The sequence below is a fragment of the Lichenostomus cassidix genome, chromosome 1Aa, assembly GCF_008360975.1.
Source record: "Lichenostomus cassidix isolate B80296 chromosome 1Aa, HeHo_3.0, whole genome shotgun sequence".
Taxonomy (NCBI): Eukaryota; Metazoa; Chordata; class Aves; order Passeriformes; family Meliphagidae; genus Lichenostomus; species Lichenostomus cassidix.
In genome coordinates, this window is record NC_139480.1 from 45,903,465 (window position 1) to 45,922,132 (window position 18,668).

General features: G+C 45.2%; 1 protein-coding gene across 1 annotated transcript; it reads left to right on the forward strand.

Annotated features, from left to right (window-relative positions):
* Window positions 1-452: 452 nt before the first annotated feature.
* Window positions 453-17,692, forward strand: ERP27 (endoplasmic reticulum protein 27). Its single transcript, XM_085047538.1, has 7 exons — window positions 453-644; window positions 858-958; window positions 3,642-3,779; window positions 6,958-7,071; window positions 9,980-10,105; window positions 16,326-16,523; window positions 17,181-17,692. Exons 1-7 carry the CDS (start codon window positions 551-553, stop codon window positions 17,223-17,225), a joined length of 816 nt encoding a protein of 271 aa, XP_084903664.1. The 5' UTR covers window positions 453-550; the 3' UTR covers window positions 17,226-17,692.
* Window positions 17,693-18,668: the final 976 nt, after the last annotated feature.

Sequence of the window (18,668 nt, forward strand, 5' to 3'; positions counted from 1 at the left end):
CATGAAGCCTTTGAAGCCCAAACTCTGGGCTGTGATGGGGGTAGACTCCAAGGGTTGACAGCCCCCACCTCTCATCCCAGATGGCAGCTGAACGAGCCAGGGAGCTATAACATACCCTTCTCATGTTCAACACTTACCATAGCAGCTGCTCCTCAGAGCTAGTGCAAGAGCTGTGTCTCCCCGTGGCTGGCCTGCTGACCAAGCACAAGGGAACATCAGCCTCTGAGATCCAGCACTGGAGAGGGATGTTCTTAACACAGCTGGGGCACCTGGTCACAAAAGTGCAGGGTAGCTGAGATGCCCAGTGCTGTGGGTGAGGACACACCAATGGCAGTGCTGGTGCAGCTCTCCAAGGCTGGTTCCTGCACAGCAGGGAGGAGCTTTCTCCAGCCAGTTGCTTATCTCAGGAGCTGAAGGCTTTGCCCTGGCCCAGGTGCTCTCTTCCCACCACCCCAGGAGAGGCTGTAGGTGCCCACAGCAGCTGACGTGTCTCTTGCTGAGGAGAGGACCGGAGCAGAGTGGCTTGGTGAGGAGAAGGCAAGCTGGTACTATGGGCACAGCCATCTTCCCGTGCCTCCTTGTTATCCTGCTTACCAGATGCTCCCCAGCAGGATGTGCTGGAGGTGGTGACTCTGCATCCCACAGTAAGTGAGCTTTCTTCCTGCCTCAGGGAAAGGTTGGGTCTGCTGCAGGGATTCCTCCTCATCCAAGGTATGCTGCACAAACCGTGCTGAGCTTGCAGGAGAGGTGTGCAGGTGAGCTTGTAAGGTTGGGATGTTTGTGTGTGCGTGTTGGGGGGATCCTCTCTGAGCTGCTCTTTGTGTGCACTCAGCCCAACCCTGACCTTTGCTCTCCAGGCACAGCCAGCACTGCAGAGAAACCTGTCCTGTTAGACAGCGTCGCAGATGCCGAAGCTTTCGTCAGTGGTGCAGAGGTGGCAGTCATTGGATTCTTCCAGGTGTGTTCACAGCACCTCCCCTCTGCCAGTTGTCAGCCCTATCCCACCCTGATGAGAGCACGAGGCTGGATGTAAACACCTGCAAAATGTGCTGGGGCTGTGACAGGCATGTGGAAGGATTATCTGATGGGTCACAGAGAGTACAGGGAATTCGGTCTGTGCATGTGAAAGGAGATGGAGCAAGGGAGGGAGGTGAAGGAGGCTCTAGGAGCCTCAGAGTAGGAGACAGGGAAATGCTGCAGGGGAAACAAAACAGAAATGTGCATGGCAGAGAAACAGTGGTGGTGAGGGGTGTGTGGGAATGTCAGTTATTTGCTGTGGTCAGCAAAGACAAAGTGAAGCACTGCCTGTGTCACAGGGCTGAGGAAGCCAAGTGTCAGGGAGAAGTGATAGCGCAGGTCTGCTGAAGTCCAATGGAGTTTGGGCTCAGGCTGCAGCCTTGTCATAGGGAGGGTGCAGGCATGGTCTCTGTCCCAGTGCTTTGTTCCCCAGAGTAGATACCCTTGAGATCTATGTCTCTTTCTGTCTAAATTCCATTGAATTCAAAGGTGAGTGACAGGTACATATCCCTTGCCCCTAAAATAGCATTAGTATTTTTCCTCAGAAAATAAAAGGAAAATATTTATTGAGTTACAGCACTCTGAAACAGAGGCCTCTTTGACAGGATCTTTATTACTTTAAAGGTCCCCAAGTTGCACCATTTTCCATGTTTTCTTTGAGCTCTGTTCTGCTCTTCTGCTGCCCACACACTGCCTCATGTCAGAGAAAGCTTCAGCCTTTCAAAAACAGATCCTTCTGCAAGTACTTTCCTCCTTCTGCCCTGTGCCTGGGGCTGGAGGGCAGTCCAGGGAGGGCACCGTGCTCTTGGTACAGGGCAGTGGTATCTCACAGCCCACCACAGGGTGAGGAGTGATGGTGCTGCCTGAGCAGCAAGTCTGTGAGCTCAGGAGGCTCATGCCCCAGGGGCCTTGTAAGCATTGATCACAGAGCACCAGCCGCCTCGACTTCAATGCCTGCAGGCAATTGGAGATCCTTGGGGGCTGCTCTTGCAGCGCTGAAGCTGTGCAAAGCAGCCAGGCAATCTGCACACGCAGAATGAAAGTGCTGAGACGCCTCCTTCCCCGAGGGGAGCTGGCTGGGCTTCTGGCAGGGCTGTACCCAGAGCCTCCTCCCGAGCTACAGCAGGCACATGGCTCCTTTTGTCTTGCGCCACAGTGACCTCCCGCTGCAGGACTGCATTCTTCAGAGCCAGACGGGAGGCTGCTGCCGTGCAGCCCCAGCTGCCAGCAGCACGGGGCAGCAGCCAGCGACATGTCGGGCATTCAGCGCCTGGAGCACGGCAGGGCTGCGTTTGAACACTAGATAAAGACGTATGTGTGCCGTGAAGGCTTGGCCCTCTGCCTGAAAGTATATTCATCCAAATAAAGTCCATGTTCTCTGCTCGCCATGAATTATTTCTCTGCTGCAGCCTTTCAATTCGCTGCAGTACGTGGCTCGGCAAGCTTCCCGTTATAATGAGCATGGCCTCCCTGACTGGGAACAGCATGCTGTGATGGAAACACAGCGCACTGCTCCAGAAACCCGGCGTGTCGGTGAGAAAGGGCCATGCTTGGCCTGATTAAACCCCAGGTTTCCCAGGAATGCTCCAAAACTCAGTGAGATTATTCCCACCCTAGGCTTTAGCGCTCTCACCAGAGCAGTGTTGTTGCACTGGCATTTCCAAAACAGGTCATGAGAGATGTTTTTCTTTGGAACGAACAAAGAATTTTGTTTTCCATTCTCTCTGGGCTCACAAACAGCTGAGCTGACAGTTCAAACTAAAAAGAAAAACAAACCGATTTCCAAGCAGAGACCATGTCTTAAGAATTTATATACAGTAGAGAGAAGTATCAAACATACATCACTGGAAAGTTGGAAATGGGAATAGCAAGGAAGGCTTTAATACAGGCAAAGGCTAGGATTAGTTAATGTTCTCTCTGCAGGAAAAAAATTGGACCTCAAATCGCTGAGAAATTGCATGTTCTATCCTTTGATATACCTGAATTAGCTGCTTTCTGCAGGATATATCGAAGACATCTTTTTAAAAGGAATCGGGGTAGTGTTAATGCAAGGTGCTCAAAATTGTAACCCCCTGACTGTAGAATCAAGGTTGGCTTGCAAATTGCGACTTTTAGATATTTATTTTATACACACACACTTATATAAACATGCATATATATGTGTGTGTGTATATATGCATGTATATGTATATATATGTATGTGTGTATATATATATATGCATGCATATATATATATATATATATATGTTTAAACGTGCTACATTTATGTTCTGGGTTTGTCCCCTCCCTTTTGAGTGCCCAAGGGCTCAGCACCATCCTGGCGCGGTCCCCTTGAGCCCGTGGGTAAGCAGGGCAGGCTGCCCATCCTGCCACAGCGAAGTGGCGACTGCGGCTCGGCATAGGAGGCGTGCTTGTCGCCGGTAGCGGGCGGGTCGGGGTCTGTGGGGCGGGGTGTGTGCGGATCCCGGAGCATCCCGGAGCATCCATCCCGGAGCATCCCGCCCGCTCTGGCGGCAGGTGGCGCGGTCGGGCCGCCCGGTGGCGATGCTGGTGGCGGTGGCGGGGCGGTCCCGCTGGTCCCCGCTCGGGCTCGGCCTCTGATTCTCCCTCCTCTTCCTCCGCAGGACCCGCAGAGCCCCGAAGCGGAGCAGTTTCGCCTGGCGGCAGGACAGATCCCGGAGGTGCCCTTCGGGCTGAGCAGCAGCGCGGCAGTCCTGTCTCACTACGGCGCCTCGGCGAGCACCGTCGCGCTGTTCCGCAGGGTGCGTGGGGGGCACGGAGAGCAGCGAGCAGCTCCCTCCCCGGGAACACTGTGCTGGGCAAAAACCTGCATCTCCAGCCTTAGCGTCGGGGTCCGGGTACCCCAGCCCGCTGGTGTGGGTGGGAGAGGCTCTAGGAGGAGTGCTTACAACTGTAAAAAGGGTCAAACACATCTCTCCTTAGGGCAAGCGAAAAAATAGAGTTGTTATTGGCGGTCAGGCTGCCTGCCCATCTCGAAGCATATCTCTCTTCCTGCCCCAAAGAGGGCTTTTGCTTTTCAGTTGCAGAGTGCCTGTCACTGAGACATGGAGCATTAATTACACCCGGTAAGACTCTCCTATTTAGGTGTTTGCCCTATGGATCTAGTTCAGCACCCAGGGCTGTGCAAACAGCAATGCCTATATTTCCCCATGACCTGCCTGGAGCTCGGTGTTAACTTGGATGGGGTTTCTGTGGTTTTGGAAAGGGTCCTGAGACACATGAAAAGCGTCTAGAGTCCGTGTTACAATGGATCAACACAGCAGGCTTGATATCAAAACTTGGCAAGTGTCACTTCAGGCTGGCAAAGCTGTCTCCTAGGGTACAAAACTTTTCCATCATGATGGAAAATAGATCCAGACTAAGTCTCTGCAATTAAGAGGTGTTGTGCCACCCTACACTGTGGTTTGCAGACTCATTTCCTAAATACACTTTAGGCATTAGGAATCTTGCTTTGGAGTTTCTTTGGGATGGATGCTGTGCAAGATCAAATCTCTGTTGACTCCAGCTCTTGGTGCTGGTGCCTCAATGTGGCTATGTTTGCTGAAATTTAAGGAGAGAATACTGGGAAGGGCCATGTACTTGCTGCAGGAGTACCAAGAAAACCTAAGACCAAGTATTCTACTCATTATATCAATTTCCTCATGTTACTCCTTCTCACACAAGCATGGCAGTGGAAAACTGTAGAGGTGGGTGTGTCTGAAGAGGAAAGGGGCATCAGGCAGCACAAGATGTCCTAAAAACCAGTGAAGTGTTGTGTCACCAGAACTCTAAGTGCTTGAGGTGGAGAGACGTGGATACACACATGTTTTGGGAAACTAAATATGGCAGCCTGACCAAGGTCTAGATCCAGATTGAACAAAGGCTTGACAAAGACAGTTTGTTCTCTTTCTCATCGTTTCCTACACCATGTTTACCACTGATATTATTCAGATAATTCAGAAAGAATGATCTAAGAGTGAGAAATAGGTAGACAGGTCCTTTTATTTAATCTTTTATTTGCTATGTCTACATGTTGCAATTTCAAGCAACACCCATTTCAATTTTGGTTCTTAGTCATTGTGGTTTTCTTCCAAAAATATTGAAAAGATCCTTTGTTTTTGCACTGTGGCAGATAGTGAGGATGACTGCACTGCAAGAGAGTTTGATAAAAAAAAAGTGTTTGGATTGTTGGAGTTTGTATTATATTGAATATTCTTTGATCAGAGTCCAGTTTTTGCAACTGAACTCTTGTTTAATAGGGAAAAAAACCAGCAAATAGAATAATACACTAGTCAGGTTCGAATGTGGTTGTCAATTCGCTTGTCTGATTGTCAGTTTTTCTTAAATTATCAGACACATTATTTTTCCTTTTATCCTGTGCTGAATAATGTGTAGGAGTAAAGGGTCAGAGATAAAAAGGAATTTTAAAAGAACGGATACAGGAACTTGGAATCAAATACTCATTTGAAGGATACAAAGATGCGTCATCAGGATACAAGTGAATCAGAAGCATAAATTAATTTTTTCTTTGCCTTTTCAGAGTATAAAACCCTTACAATGCTTAGAAGTTTAAACCATAATTACAGTAGTAGGAGGGACTGTGTCAACTGGTGAGACTTCTTTGTATATAGTGGAAAGAAACTGATTTATTCTAGTGAGGAATCCTGATAGACCTAAAAAGAACATGATTAACAGATGCTAACAACCTCATTACATGGAGTGATAAAGACATTTTGACTAGAGCTTCAACTTTTATATGCAGGCTATTTTCCAGCCTTATTTTCTTAAAAAACATAAATGTTGAGTGCAGATTCGAGATGTTATTATCCCCAAATGGAAATCAGATATTTTCAGAAGCTCACGGAAGTCAAGGGAAGACTTTCTGTAGAGTCCAGGCTGCTTTAGTTTGGCTCCCAAGGCCTGTCTGATCTCACCTGCCCATGTTTTGTACTGTCCTGATCTTATTTACTCGAGCAGAGCTGCCCTTTCACATTATGCAGGAGGAAAATCTGTAAGAGGAATCAGGCCACACAGTCTGAAAAGCACCAGCTTGTGTTGTCAGACAGGGCGGGTGACTGGTATCAAAGACCTTGCCAATGACCACAGAACAGCAAAAATGGCTTCAGATGTCTGCACACCACTGGAAAAACTAACACAAGCACTTTCAGAGGTTGCCCAGGCGCAGAGAATAAAATCTGAGGTGTGCATGTGGATTGCTCCTCAGCCCCAAGAACCTCATTCAACATGTGTATCAATGGCCTTCAAATCCCAAACTTTGATCCTACTCCATGTCAGAGACCACTGTCCCCATAGCTTAACTCAGTCACATCCTGTGGTGGTACTGCACAGCAACTCTGGCCTTAAACTCTGGTGGCTTAGCTATCACTCAACAGTTGCCTCCTTTTTTTTCTGTTTACCAGGTCATGAAAATCTCAATAAAATCACATCAGTTTGAGAGGATGAAGTGTGGGGAGATGTGTGGCAGGATGGATTTTCCTCTAAAGCTGAAATATGCTGGGCTTAATTTTTTTTCTTTTTTCTTTTTTTTTTCTTCCTGCTGTACTGGAAGAAAAATCCTCTTTTTATTGGAGAGATTTCCTGCTTGCACAATGTTTCCAGGAATTCCATACTGGGCGATGCCAATGTTTATTACTTGTAAAAGAAACAGAATAAGCAGATTTTTAAAAGGGATGTAAAGCATTGATGTGAGGAGTTAGACTATTTAATGATCTCTCTCCACAATGCCTAGAACAATTTGTCAGCTAATTCTCCCTGTCTCCAGTGCATTGAGAGCTGATAGCATAGGGATGTCTGGAGATTTCTGTCATGAGTTTGCCTTGTCCTTGGGATACTGGAGAAGGGTGGGAGATCCTCCACCTCTGGAGGAGGTGCTGAGAGCAGATCACAGCTGTGACTGTAGGTGTCTTTGCATGTCTCCAGGTAGACAATGACCGGAGGGATCTGGATATGAGCAGTGGAGATGTGGATACCAAGAAGCTGACGCGTTTCGTTCGGATGAATGAGCTCCGCCTGGTGACAGAATACGACCCTGTGGTAATTACCAGCTCCCTGCAGTCCTCACTCTTGGGCTTTGCCTTCTCCTCACAGTGTCCTCGGGCCCCAGTTTGCATACCCAGATGTGTGTGAGGGTTGGAGCAACGGTGTAGATGGGATTGAGGAAGCCACACAGCTTTTCACTGCTACTCCAGACCAGATTTTGCTGGGGCATGAGTGTGGTGGGAGGAGAAGGGAGTGATGGTAGTTCCTTTAGCTTTCCAGCACATTTGGGGTGTTGAGGGGCAAAGAACTCCATTTCTTACTACTCCTGCATGCAGTGTTGCTTCCTCCCATGGTCATTTGCCATGTTGTGCCATGCCTGCAGAGCCAGCTCTGCCAGAATGCCCTCTCTTTGACAAGCCTGGAGAACTTGGAAGCTCAAATGAACTTCAAGTTTTTCTGCATCACTCAGCACATAGGGCTTGCTGTAAGCCTGGATACTTGAATTCATACTGAAGAGCAGGTTGGGAACGTCACAAGCAAAATCGCTCCCATCCCTTCCATCCATTCCTCCAGAATTCATCAATTCAACAACAACAACCACCACCAAAACAAGCAAACAGACAAACAAGCAACAAAATCAGGCTTAGAATGCTTCCATGTTGGCCATCCTCATCAGCTCACCCATCTGACTGGCAGTGGCAGGGTCCTGGTGCTTCTCCCTGCTGTAGAGGCTGACCAAGGATTTAGGCTCCTCTGAAATCTCAGCAGTTCCCTGGTCTCATTGCTGTGGATTCAGTAGGTTTTAGAAGCCCCAGTGGCTACAAGGCTGAGACTTTATCATTGCTGATGGAGTATTTTGTGGCCTTCTTGATAGCTGTAACAGTGCTGACGAGGCTCAGCTTGTACCAGAGAAGAATGGCCCAACCTGTTTCAGAGCTCTGCCTTTTCAAGGTAAACCCAAGGATCATCTAAGAGAGCTGACAGATTCAGTCAGTTCAGTCACAGCCCACCAATAGGGGAGTATTTTTTGGTTTGAAATTTCATGGTTTTTTTCCACAATGATATATGGAAGGGGCTTGTTTTTCCTGTAACCCCCCCAAAAAATTGTTTTTTCATATTTGAAAAGGAAAAAGATATATTTTGAAATCACAGAATATTTCTGGGGACTGCTATATCCCGCTCCAAGTCACATCAGCAGGGATGTTCTTCTTCTCTTCATAATTTCCCAGACCTTCCGAACCCTTGGAGCCCCTATTGAATCCTTTTGCAATTCATGGGACCATGTATCTCTCTTTATGCATTTCTGTTGATGCTTTGGGTTCTCACTGCATTGTGTCCTGTTTGGCACCCAGGTTCTCTCCCTGACTGACAATTCCTCAGCTGTTCAGCTGGTCCCTTCCACCCTGACTGTCAGCACAGATGTTGTTACAGTTTTTTTCCAGACACTCTGGAGCATGATCAAGGTGCTGCAGTTAAGTACCACCTGCAGTCCCTGGCCCAAAGCCCTCCCAGCTTCCCTAAGGTAGCTTGGTTTTTCATAAATATTTATTCCCAGTGCATATGCTGTTTGCATCCAAAAATGCTGCAGGTCAGCAGATAATGGGGTCACATGGCTCTCACCAAGTGCTGCCAAGGGTTTCTCTCCCCATCCTGGGGCCCTAACTGTTTCTCCCACATACTTTAGCAAATTTTAGGCACTGTTTACCCCATGGGCTTTTCGGGAGAGTCAGATGTGACCCAGCCATGCTGGTGAACTCTGCTGATTGCTCTTACACAAGGCTGTGTGGACAGGCACACCTTTGTGTGGAGCTGCTGGAGGAACTGCTGTTCCAGCCCTGTCTGCTCCTCACCCCAACCTTCTCATGGGGCTTGGTGCTGGCTGGCTTCACCCTCACCTTCATCCTCATCCTCTCCCATGAGGTTCTCCAATGTTCTCCAGCTAGGCTTGCAACCCCTCTACTGTCCCCTGCCTCAGCTGCACATCATCAGGAAAGGGAAGGGATGTGAAATGTCTGATAAACATTAGGCTAAGAGCAGAGTCCCATCTGCCAGAAACTAGATGCTCTGTAATGCACGGCCCTTGCCAGCATGCACTCCCTGACCCCTTCCTTGCTACTCCTGGAGCATGTGGAAACTTTCTGCTCCCGCTGGCGGGGAGCTGCACAGTCTGTGCCTCTGTGGTTTTGGTGGCACAGGGAAGGCAGCAGGTCTGGCCCCACTGCTGTTTAATTTGAGGGAGAGGCTGCAGGGCTGCAGGAAGCAGGCGGAAGGAGAAGGGAGATGACGAGTGAGCGAGTTCATGGAGGTGGTGCCGTGGCTTCTTGGGCAGTGCCAGCCCTGTCTCCTCACAGAGGGCCACTGTGTAGTGCCCCCTTGGCCCTTGCCCAGGGTCTTCTCTCACTGTGGCACTGCAGAGGCAATTGTAACCCTCAGCACTGAGGAGTGGACAGGTCATTGGGTTGCTGAAAGTCTGGACTCAGTCCCTTCCTACACACAGTGTAACACTGAAGAAAGAAAATGAGGACAAACACCAACCTTGACACTCTAAATCCTTCCCACTTCATTGCTCACATTTCAGACAGATGCTGGACCTAAGTCATTTAGGGCACCCTTATATTCAATGTTTGCTTGCCTTGGCCCTTCATGTCCTTGCTCTAGCCTTCAGCTTGCTATATTCTGCCCTAATCCTAGTCCTTTTACCAAGTCACTATCTTGAGGTCAGTGATGGACCTTTGTGGTCTTCAGACTCCCATGTGGGGAATAAGCAAAGCCAGGAGTTTAAGTGCTTCTGCTAAGAGCCCAGAGTGGATTCCCCCTGCTTTAAAGAAACCTGTCCTGCTTGCGATGCTGATTTGCAAAGAAACCACAGCTGAGCCTGATGTCCTTCTGACACTGCATCTGATGCAAATTAAGTGTTCTCAACCTCCTTGCCCGTGTGTGTTTCTCTCTCTGTGCTGGGCAGACAGCAATAGGTGTGATGCAGAGTTCACTCGAGCTTAACCTCCTCCTGATCACAGACAAGATGTCCCCAAAGCACCCTGAGCGAATGCGCAAATTTCGGGCAGCGGCAGAGCTCTACAAGGGGAAGGTAAGTCCAAACAGAGGGAAAGAGGGGCTGATAGGGAGGGAAAAAGAACCCTCCCCAATTCCTGCCATGAATGGGGAGGGCATAATCTCCTCTGTGACTTATGACAGCAAAGGCCAAGTAACAGGAAAAGAGGATTATCTGGATAATTAAGTGGAGGGGTTTGTTCTGTTCACCTTTCACCACTTTGCCTTCTCGTGGGGAAAATATCCTCTGTGTCCTGCTCTCTGCTCTCTTGGTGAAACATCGTTTATTTTGTTGCTTTTAGTCCAGTTTTGTTCCCTTGTACTGGGAGATGAGGCACAGCTGCTGCATTTCAGTTGCATTCCACTGATGTGAGAGGTGAATTTGTATCTACAGCCTGCAGGACGCCAAGGAGCCTTATATAAGTGACCAGATAGCAAATAATATCAGTGCTTCTTAACCCTTAGGCTTCTGGTTGGATTGTGGGGAAACAGCTGTTCTTAAGGAGTTGCAAATTGATTTCTTTGGTTTTCCACACAAAGGTGATGAGATAGATGAGGTGTTTCAGAGAAATTTGGCCAGAATCCCATCCCTCTGTGAACAGAGCTCTCCCCAGATAGTAAATCATCCTATGGCCAATTCTCTGCCAGCAGCTGGATTACAGCAGAATTGGTGTACAAGGAACAGAGGAATGAACTGGCAAGCAAAGGAGGATTGGGAGCAACAGGAAGGCATTCGTGGCAAGGGAGAAGAGCAGAAGGGAGCGGGCAGAATATCACAGAAGTGGGGAAAGATGAGCTGAGACGCATGAAGAGATCTTCCTCTGAGAACTGTGGAGCTGGAAAGAGTTGGAATTTGATAATTGGAACATCTGCATGCATCTGGTTTTGGTATTGAAGGAAAAGATTAGAAATGAAATATATCCTCACCTTTGAATTCAGGGACCACCTCAGAACCATGGACTCTCAAGAGGCTTGAGACTTGTTTATGGCAGGACTACTCTGGGCCTTTATGTCTTTCCTACCCACTGGCAAGAGACCAGGCAGAAACTATGCATCAAAATCAAAAGGTTACTTCAAAAGTGTTTTGCTTTGATGAATATGTAGTCTTAAAACAAAACTTATTTATCTGTAAAATTCCACGTATCTATTGTGAGACGCATGTTGAAGTGACACCATTACCACTGCTCTCCATGAGAAGCAGTCTGATAGAGGTCTCCCCCAGCAGCTGTCTCTTCTAACTCGATGCTGTTTAGCATCACTATCCTTTGCTGATGCAGCTGCATCTAGTTTTCATGTGACATGCCTAGATCTGAGAAAATGGCAATGATTTTCCTAGAAATACTTCACAAAACATTGCATAAAATGTTGTACTGAAGTTCAGACGATTTATGAATTCTCAGTGAGCCAAATCTATTTTTTTTTTTATTTATGCAGGCATGTTTCCCACCAAGGCAGTCTAGAAGTTTGCCAGAGTAAAAGATAAACATTAAAGATGTGGGGATTTGACTAATTATTTCCACTTTACTGCAGTGGTACTTGAGGACACAGAGATGAAGTGACTTAGAGTCTAAAAAGTCGCTTTTTCTGAAGGTGTGGCACTCTGTGGACTAAACTGTGTTTTGGACTGCCCACCTAGAAAGCATTAAAAGAGTGCTAGAACCTTCTGTGTGACTTTTAGATCTGGATAGGAAGGACTAAGCAGAGTGAAATGCACACTTAGGTTTGTCTCCATTATTCTGTCACGTAGAAAGATGTGAATTAGTTTGGGTATCAGTGGCAGCCACTGCACAATACCATGAAAATCCCTGCTGGCTAGTTTTCCTAAATTTGAAGTTAAGTGTTGTTGGGACTACCAAGTTAACTGAGGTTTGCTTCAAAATAAATAAAGACCAAAGAGTGAAGAAAACTGTAGAATCGTGATTACATTAAGGTTGGGAAAGAACCCTAAAATAATTGAGTCCAAGTGTTAACAGAGCATGAAGAAGTGATTCACCTGCCAGTTTCTAGATTGTGGTCCTTTCATCTTTGGTTTATGATGTTTTCACTTCTGCCCGAGAGGAAGCTGAGATTTTCAGCTGGAGGATCCATGAGGCAGTGTGGTGAGGGCTGTTGTTTGAAAACAGCCTGAGCTGCACCTGGAGCAGCAGAGAGTGCCTGGAGGCAATCTAGACTTTTCTAGGTTTTGTTTTGGAACCTGAGCACTGTAAAATTTTGGAGAGGAAAATGCAAATGGTAGATGATGCTAAGCCAGCATAAACTGACAACAATAAGAAGAAATATGGGAGTTTTCTAGCAGAATTTCAGGAACAATTGTGGGTGGATAACAGTAAACAGGGTTCAGAGCACTGCAGCTGCAGGGGTGAATCCACCAGCCTTCTTGGATCTTCAATCAAATATGTGCTTGTTTGAGAAAGTACTGCCAAGAGCCCAGGCAAGGAAAGCAAATGCACTGGAAAGGAAATGTCAGGGATTGCATTGCTGAGCCAAACTAGCCTAGTCATATGCAGTTTTCTTTCCACAATATCAGAGTATAACATGATAATTACAGCTGGTGTAACTCATGGGTGTTTGTAGAAGTCTCAGTTAGGTGATGTTGAGAATAACAAAAGCAGTTTTTGATGCAGCTGACGTAATTGGCTTCCAACACCAAAATGATTTGGGTAGAGATGTTTGTAAACTCCCTTTTAATTTATGTGTAGGTCCATTTAGAAATGCATTTTGAGAAACTCCTGGTGTCCTTCCATGGAAATGAAAAGATGATGCCCTTTCTCTTGCAGACAGTCATTCATACACTTTTTATTTTTCTTGTGAGACATTGATGGCCCCAGAACTGAGAGAGATAATATTTAGAGATGTCTCTTTTAACCATAAACAGAGGAGCCTGTAAATATGGATTTTAATGTAACTTAATAGGTATCTGCAGTAAAGCGGTTTTTATAGCTGTTTTTTTTTTGTTTTTGAAATTCATGATGGATGCTTTTTGTTTTGCTTTGATGTACTATGATGTAAGAAATTACTCAAACTTCAGAATTTGATCTTTTTGATTATATAAAAGAATAAAGACTGAAGCTCTCTAAAGGTCAAAGTCAAAACTGGATATGAAGCTTGGCCATCCTTTCTGTTTGTCTTTGTTAGAGGAAAAACTACGCAATGTCAAATTGGTTTCTACCACTGCAGTGCTATTTTCAATTAACTTTAATTCCTTAGGCAATAACATCATTCCATATCTTACTGTCTACCAGGAACTCGATGTTCTAAAAGCACTGGGCTAGGAATCAAGTTGCCAAGACACCAAGATAACACCAGTGTACAAAATTTTCTGAGAGGGAGCTTATTGCAAGTGGCAGTGCACAGATAATATCAGGGGTGAAGGGGAGATTTTAATCAGGAGTCAGGAGTTCCTCATTCATGCACGATATCTCTCACTGCCTGTGGCAGCAGATCTCTGAACACAGGCAGGAAGATTGCTACAAAATGCAACCATTTAATGGAAATAATTTCTGAATGAACAAAACCCAACCAGCTACTGTACAGGATAATATGAAATGGAAACCAAACTTTCTGTTTGGGATGGAGCTAATTGGTTTCTAGCATTGATGTGAGAGTTGCCACTGTAAGTGGAATTTGTTTTGGTGAACTGTAGCTTTGGTAAGTTGTCTGAGTAAAGGTTTTAGGCTCTTTTCAGCACCGAAAGAGAAGGACAGGCATATCCTTCCTTCCCTTGTAGAACAGGTGGAATGAAGTGCCTGTCACTATTGTCGAGGTTACAGAGATGACTGGCTGAGGCAAGACTGGAATCTGGATGGCAGAAGTTAGGCAGTGTGAATCCTGCCTCATGGTCTATAAAATTTCCCATGGTTACTGAGTTCATTCTTCATGATTGGAGCTGACTGGGAATCTCAGAACAAAATTAATTCCTCATGAGAAAATGCCAGTTCCAGGATGTGGCATCTATCATGGAAATGTCCCACTGAGAAACATTCTTGGTTATCAGCTCCTGGGGACATCAGGCTTCCACTCTTGTGGCCTTTGGGCAAAAACATCCTGCATTCTGCCCCACAGGCCCTGGCAGGACTCCTGGAGCACAGCCAGCATGGGATGCACAGTGTGTCCTTCTGCTGAAGGAGGATTCATCCCATGTCACAGGGACTACCAGGAATTCTCTTTACTCTTTTATTCTTATTCTAGTCTTTGTATTAATGGATAAAATTCATACAGTTTTTAGTTTTGGGTGTTTTAGCAAAGTCTGGAAGCTTGATAAAGTGAAGAATATTGACTAACATTTATTCATATTACGATTTTAAAATGCTATTAATGTGTTTTAAAGGTGGTGGAGATTTTGAATAGAAATTGACACAGCAATATTTTTTAAATTTTAATAACTTCTTGTTTAACATTTGATTTAAAAATATTGTTATTTAGTGAATGTCTGACAGAGATGAACTGGTGAAAATGCAGTACCATTTCCTGTACTGACACTCTGAAAGTGCTTCCCTCTAACACTGGCCTTTGTTTTCAGCTTGCTAGTTGGAAGGAGAGCCCTACAATATTCAATATTGCTGTTCCATCTGAAAGCCTCTTAGATCAAGTCCCTAGACCTGTGAAGCTTACATTTGTGACCCTTCTCTAGCTTGGTGTTTTACCCTGCAAAAAGGTGAATTAAGCACTCTGGGAGAAGTACTCCACAGCCTGTCTGCTCATGAGCTTTTCGCTCTTGAGGCACAGCTGACTTTTGGAAGAGAAATTATAAATGGTGAATATCACATATCCAGGGAAAGAGCTGTTCCTGTTTCTGTATTTCATTGTATAACTGAAGTGAAACTTTACAGCAGCCTAACTATCCCTCCTTCCCATAGGCTGTTGCCTAGGAAAATTTCCAGATATATTTGTTTTTTTATAGAACAATAATTTAATAAGTAAAGAATTTAGGATTTATGAAGTTTTTTTTAGAGAAGAAAACAAATTTTGAACTAACTTGGGTGTTCTTCATTGAAGAGAAAGAAAAACAGGAGCTGCAGCCTGGGAACAGGGCATGTAATCTTCACATAACTTGGCTTCTTTTTTTCAAACTCTTCTTTCCTTGTGTAAGTGAAGCCATAGCCTCATCCATAGGTACCTTGAATATGCTAGGCCCAGTAGACTGCACAGGGTAAAAAGGAGATAAAATGACACATGCTAGCTGGATGTTTATTTCATTGACTTGGATCTCATTTGCTGTGGGATATTTAATCAGGTCACTGATTAAATTGTTTAATTGCTGTATTTATTTTCTTTTATAAATTTTATACACAAGGTTTGTGTTTAGTATTAATGTATGAATTAACATAAATTTTTAGAAATAGCTGTATATTTTATTGATAATCTTTCGGATTCCAGAATGTTAAATCTGTACCTATTCCTACTGCACCTGTAAGATCTAAGTTGAAACTTAGGTCTTAAAAGTAAAATCATGAGTTTATCACCAACTCTGATAAATCTGTAGTATTGAATCATCCCAGCAGAATCCTAATCCTAGGCTAGATCTTGCTCTCCAAGACTCTTTGGGAGCACAGAAAACTGTAGGTCATTCTCATGCTGGCTTATTCATTGCTGAGCTTCTCTCCCCAGGTCTGAACTCCACTGAGCTGGGATGTATGGACATTTGGGCTGTGTGGACATTGATGTCCTGCCAAAAACTTCTGTTTCCCAAAGTATTGCATTTTCATTTGTGCTGACTGCAGCTCACTTAAATCCATCCTTTGGTTTTGGCGCTTTCATGTTCTTATCCCTGCAAGCTCCTGATGCCCTGTAGTTAATTCCCACATTCTTGCAATTGAGTTTGGTTCGTCACACACCAAAACACATTTTCACTCTGGGTCTTGCAGGGATGTGAGCATCTTATATAAATAACATGCAAGTGAAGGATTCAATGTCTTTGACATCTGCTGTTAAGATAAAAGACATCTTGTTTCCTCATCTATTAAGAGGATAGAAGTGGAGACTGCCTTCCTGTCATACTGTAGATGTATTTTTAAAGAAGGTGAAAGAAGACATTTTGTTTGGTAGTGTGAGTATGGACTTGATTAAATACAGACAAAATGCATTGCATAGAGCTGCTGCAGTGGCAAAGGAAATTGTTGTCCTAATAATGTGTGGATGGTTTCCTCAAACTCTTTATAAAAATATCACTATTAATCTTCATTTGATCACCGTTTGGGGAAATGCTCTCTCTCTCAGCTTCCGTTTTTCTCACATTTCCTTCCCTATTTCCGTCACAGATTCTCTTCATCCTGTTAGACAGCAATTTGAAGAGCAATGAACGGGTACTGTCATACTTCCAGCTGAAGAAGTCCCAGCTGCCAGCTCTGGCTATATTCCACACACCAGATGATGAGCATGATGTGTTGACTCTGGATGAAATCTCCATTGAACGTGTGAAGGACTTCTGTAATCGCTTCCTTCAAAGAATGCAAAAGGTAAAGAAGGGGTCTTGATGCTCTTGTTTCCAAGGCTCTTGGAGAAGGTGACTCCAGTTCCTTGAACTCCTCCCCATCCCTGTCACTTCCTCTTTCATGTACATTTCCATCTGAATATCAGAAGAGCATTAGATTTAGGGCAGAGCAGAGATAAATGTCTTTGCAGAGCCTCTTTCTTCATTGACCTCTGCCTTCTAGAATTCACTGATCTCTGCAGCTGTATGAAGATCTCTGTGAAGCATCTCTCTTTTGGGAACAGCAACTAGGGAGACAAAGTGAAGGGTGCTTTGGATGCTGAGGATGGAGGTGGCAGCATATGAGAGCAGATCAGAGAGACAGTGACATGGATGGGAATTAAATCTATCAGGAAGACTACAGAACAGAGTGTACAGATAGGGCCTTAGGACTCTACCAGAGTCTCTGCTGGGAGAGGGACAATAAAATCCCCATTTTCTTTCAGTGTTAGGAGTTCTCTCTCTGTCAAAAGTCATCCTTCTGTAGCACAGACACTTTGTGCTGTGTGATGGAAATGAGATAGTGAGGGCAGTGGCATAGACAGCAGAGGGAGGCATTTGAGTTGTTTTGTTTTCTTTATCACTATGCTGAGAAACCAACTTGTAATGTCAAAACTGATTTCCTGCCTCTAATGTGTTTCAGAAAGAAGACAAATCTGAGGAGAAGCACCTCAATGAAGAACTTTGATTCTTTCTCAGCCAACAGGATGATTGTAGCCAGAGTAGTCTGTTTCTGGTGTATGAAGAGTTTGCTCTGCCCTACAGCTCAGCAATGCCTGAGCCAAGTCAGTCATGGATTCCCTTCATCATTCCATGTACATATACACTGTCTGTTCTCTCCAGGAATCTTTTCTGTCTTATCTCTTCTCATTTGTTGGCCCCAGATCTCCTTTTTCAGTACTCCAGGAGCTCTGTTATTGCCCTACAGTATGTCCTTCTATGCCACTCTGTTGGAGCAAAGGGTGGCATAGTGAAATGGCAATATCAGAGATAAAGCTAGTAGCTCCCAGGGATCTGTTTTCCTCATTCTTTTTGGTTTTTGGTGCCGTGCTGGGATTCACTGTCAGCCTGTCCTGATGTTACAAACAGGTTCGTTGCTTAATGTCATATGAAATTTTCCATTTATTTTACTAAATAAAGCAGTATATAAGTGAATAGCCAGAATTTTTATGCAAATATGTTTTTCCCCACTCCCCTTTTCTTCCACTTAAGGGCAAAGTCTCTGTATTTATGAGTGAATAAACTGAAAAAAATCTCCTTTCTCTGAATTTAACCAATGCAATGCCTAACCAGTCAGGTTGGTTGTTAAGAACAATTCTCTATGGAAATAGACCCATCATCAATAGATATTTCCACCAGGATGGGAGATATCTGTGAAGGTTTGGGATCAGAACAGTTCTGGTGTACAGGGAATGGGGACTTTGCAGGCCAGTGGTATGAGCCATCCTTGTTTTGCTGTGCTAGATGCAGGCAGTAGATTTGCTTCACACTTGGCTCAGCATCCTTTGGCATGGAGTATGGATGCTCTTGTCAAATAGTGTCTCTCAGAGCTTGAGGGATTAGGCCTGGGACAGGGAGCCTAGGAGGGGTCCAGCTGAGAAATCTCAACCCTTTCCCAGAGATTAGGCCAAGGTAAAGAATTGGGAACAGAAAGAAGTTGTTCTTGCAGATGAGGCAAACACAGCTCCCCAAGGCACAGGGAGAAGTCAGGAGCTGGAAGGGATCCAATGTTACTGCCTGACACCATGACAAGGACCACAGCAGGGAGGCAGGTGCCAGCCCTATGTCAGCTCTTGTGTCTTCCACATGGATCATTTTTTCTCTAGAACTCTGCCTCCCACCTAGCTGGATTTGCCTCCTTTGGTGCTCCATCCTCCCTTCTCCTCTCTGTATCTAAAGCAAGGCTTATGCTGTAATAGTTGGCACAGGGAATCAAAATTGCTCCACATTTCCAAGGAAGAGTGGTATGGCCAAAAGAGTACTCATGATTTTTGGCAAGACCAGGAAACTGTCTCCCTTCACAGGGACCTCTCCCTTAAAATGCAGGGCAATGGGCAATATGGGTCCTCAGGAGCTCCATGGTCTAAGAAATAGCCAAGAATTGTTTCCTAAATGAGGCATTTCTGAGAAG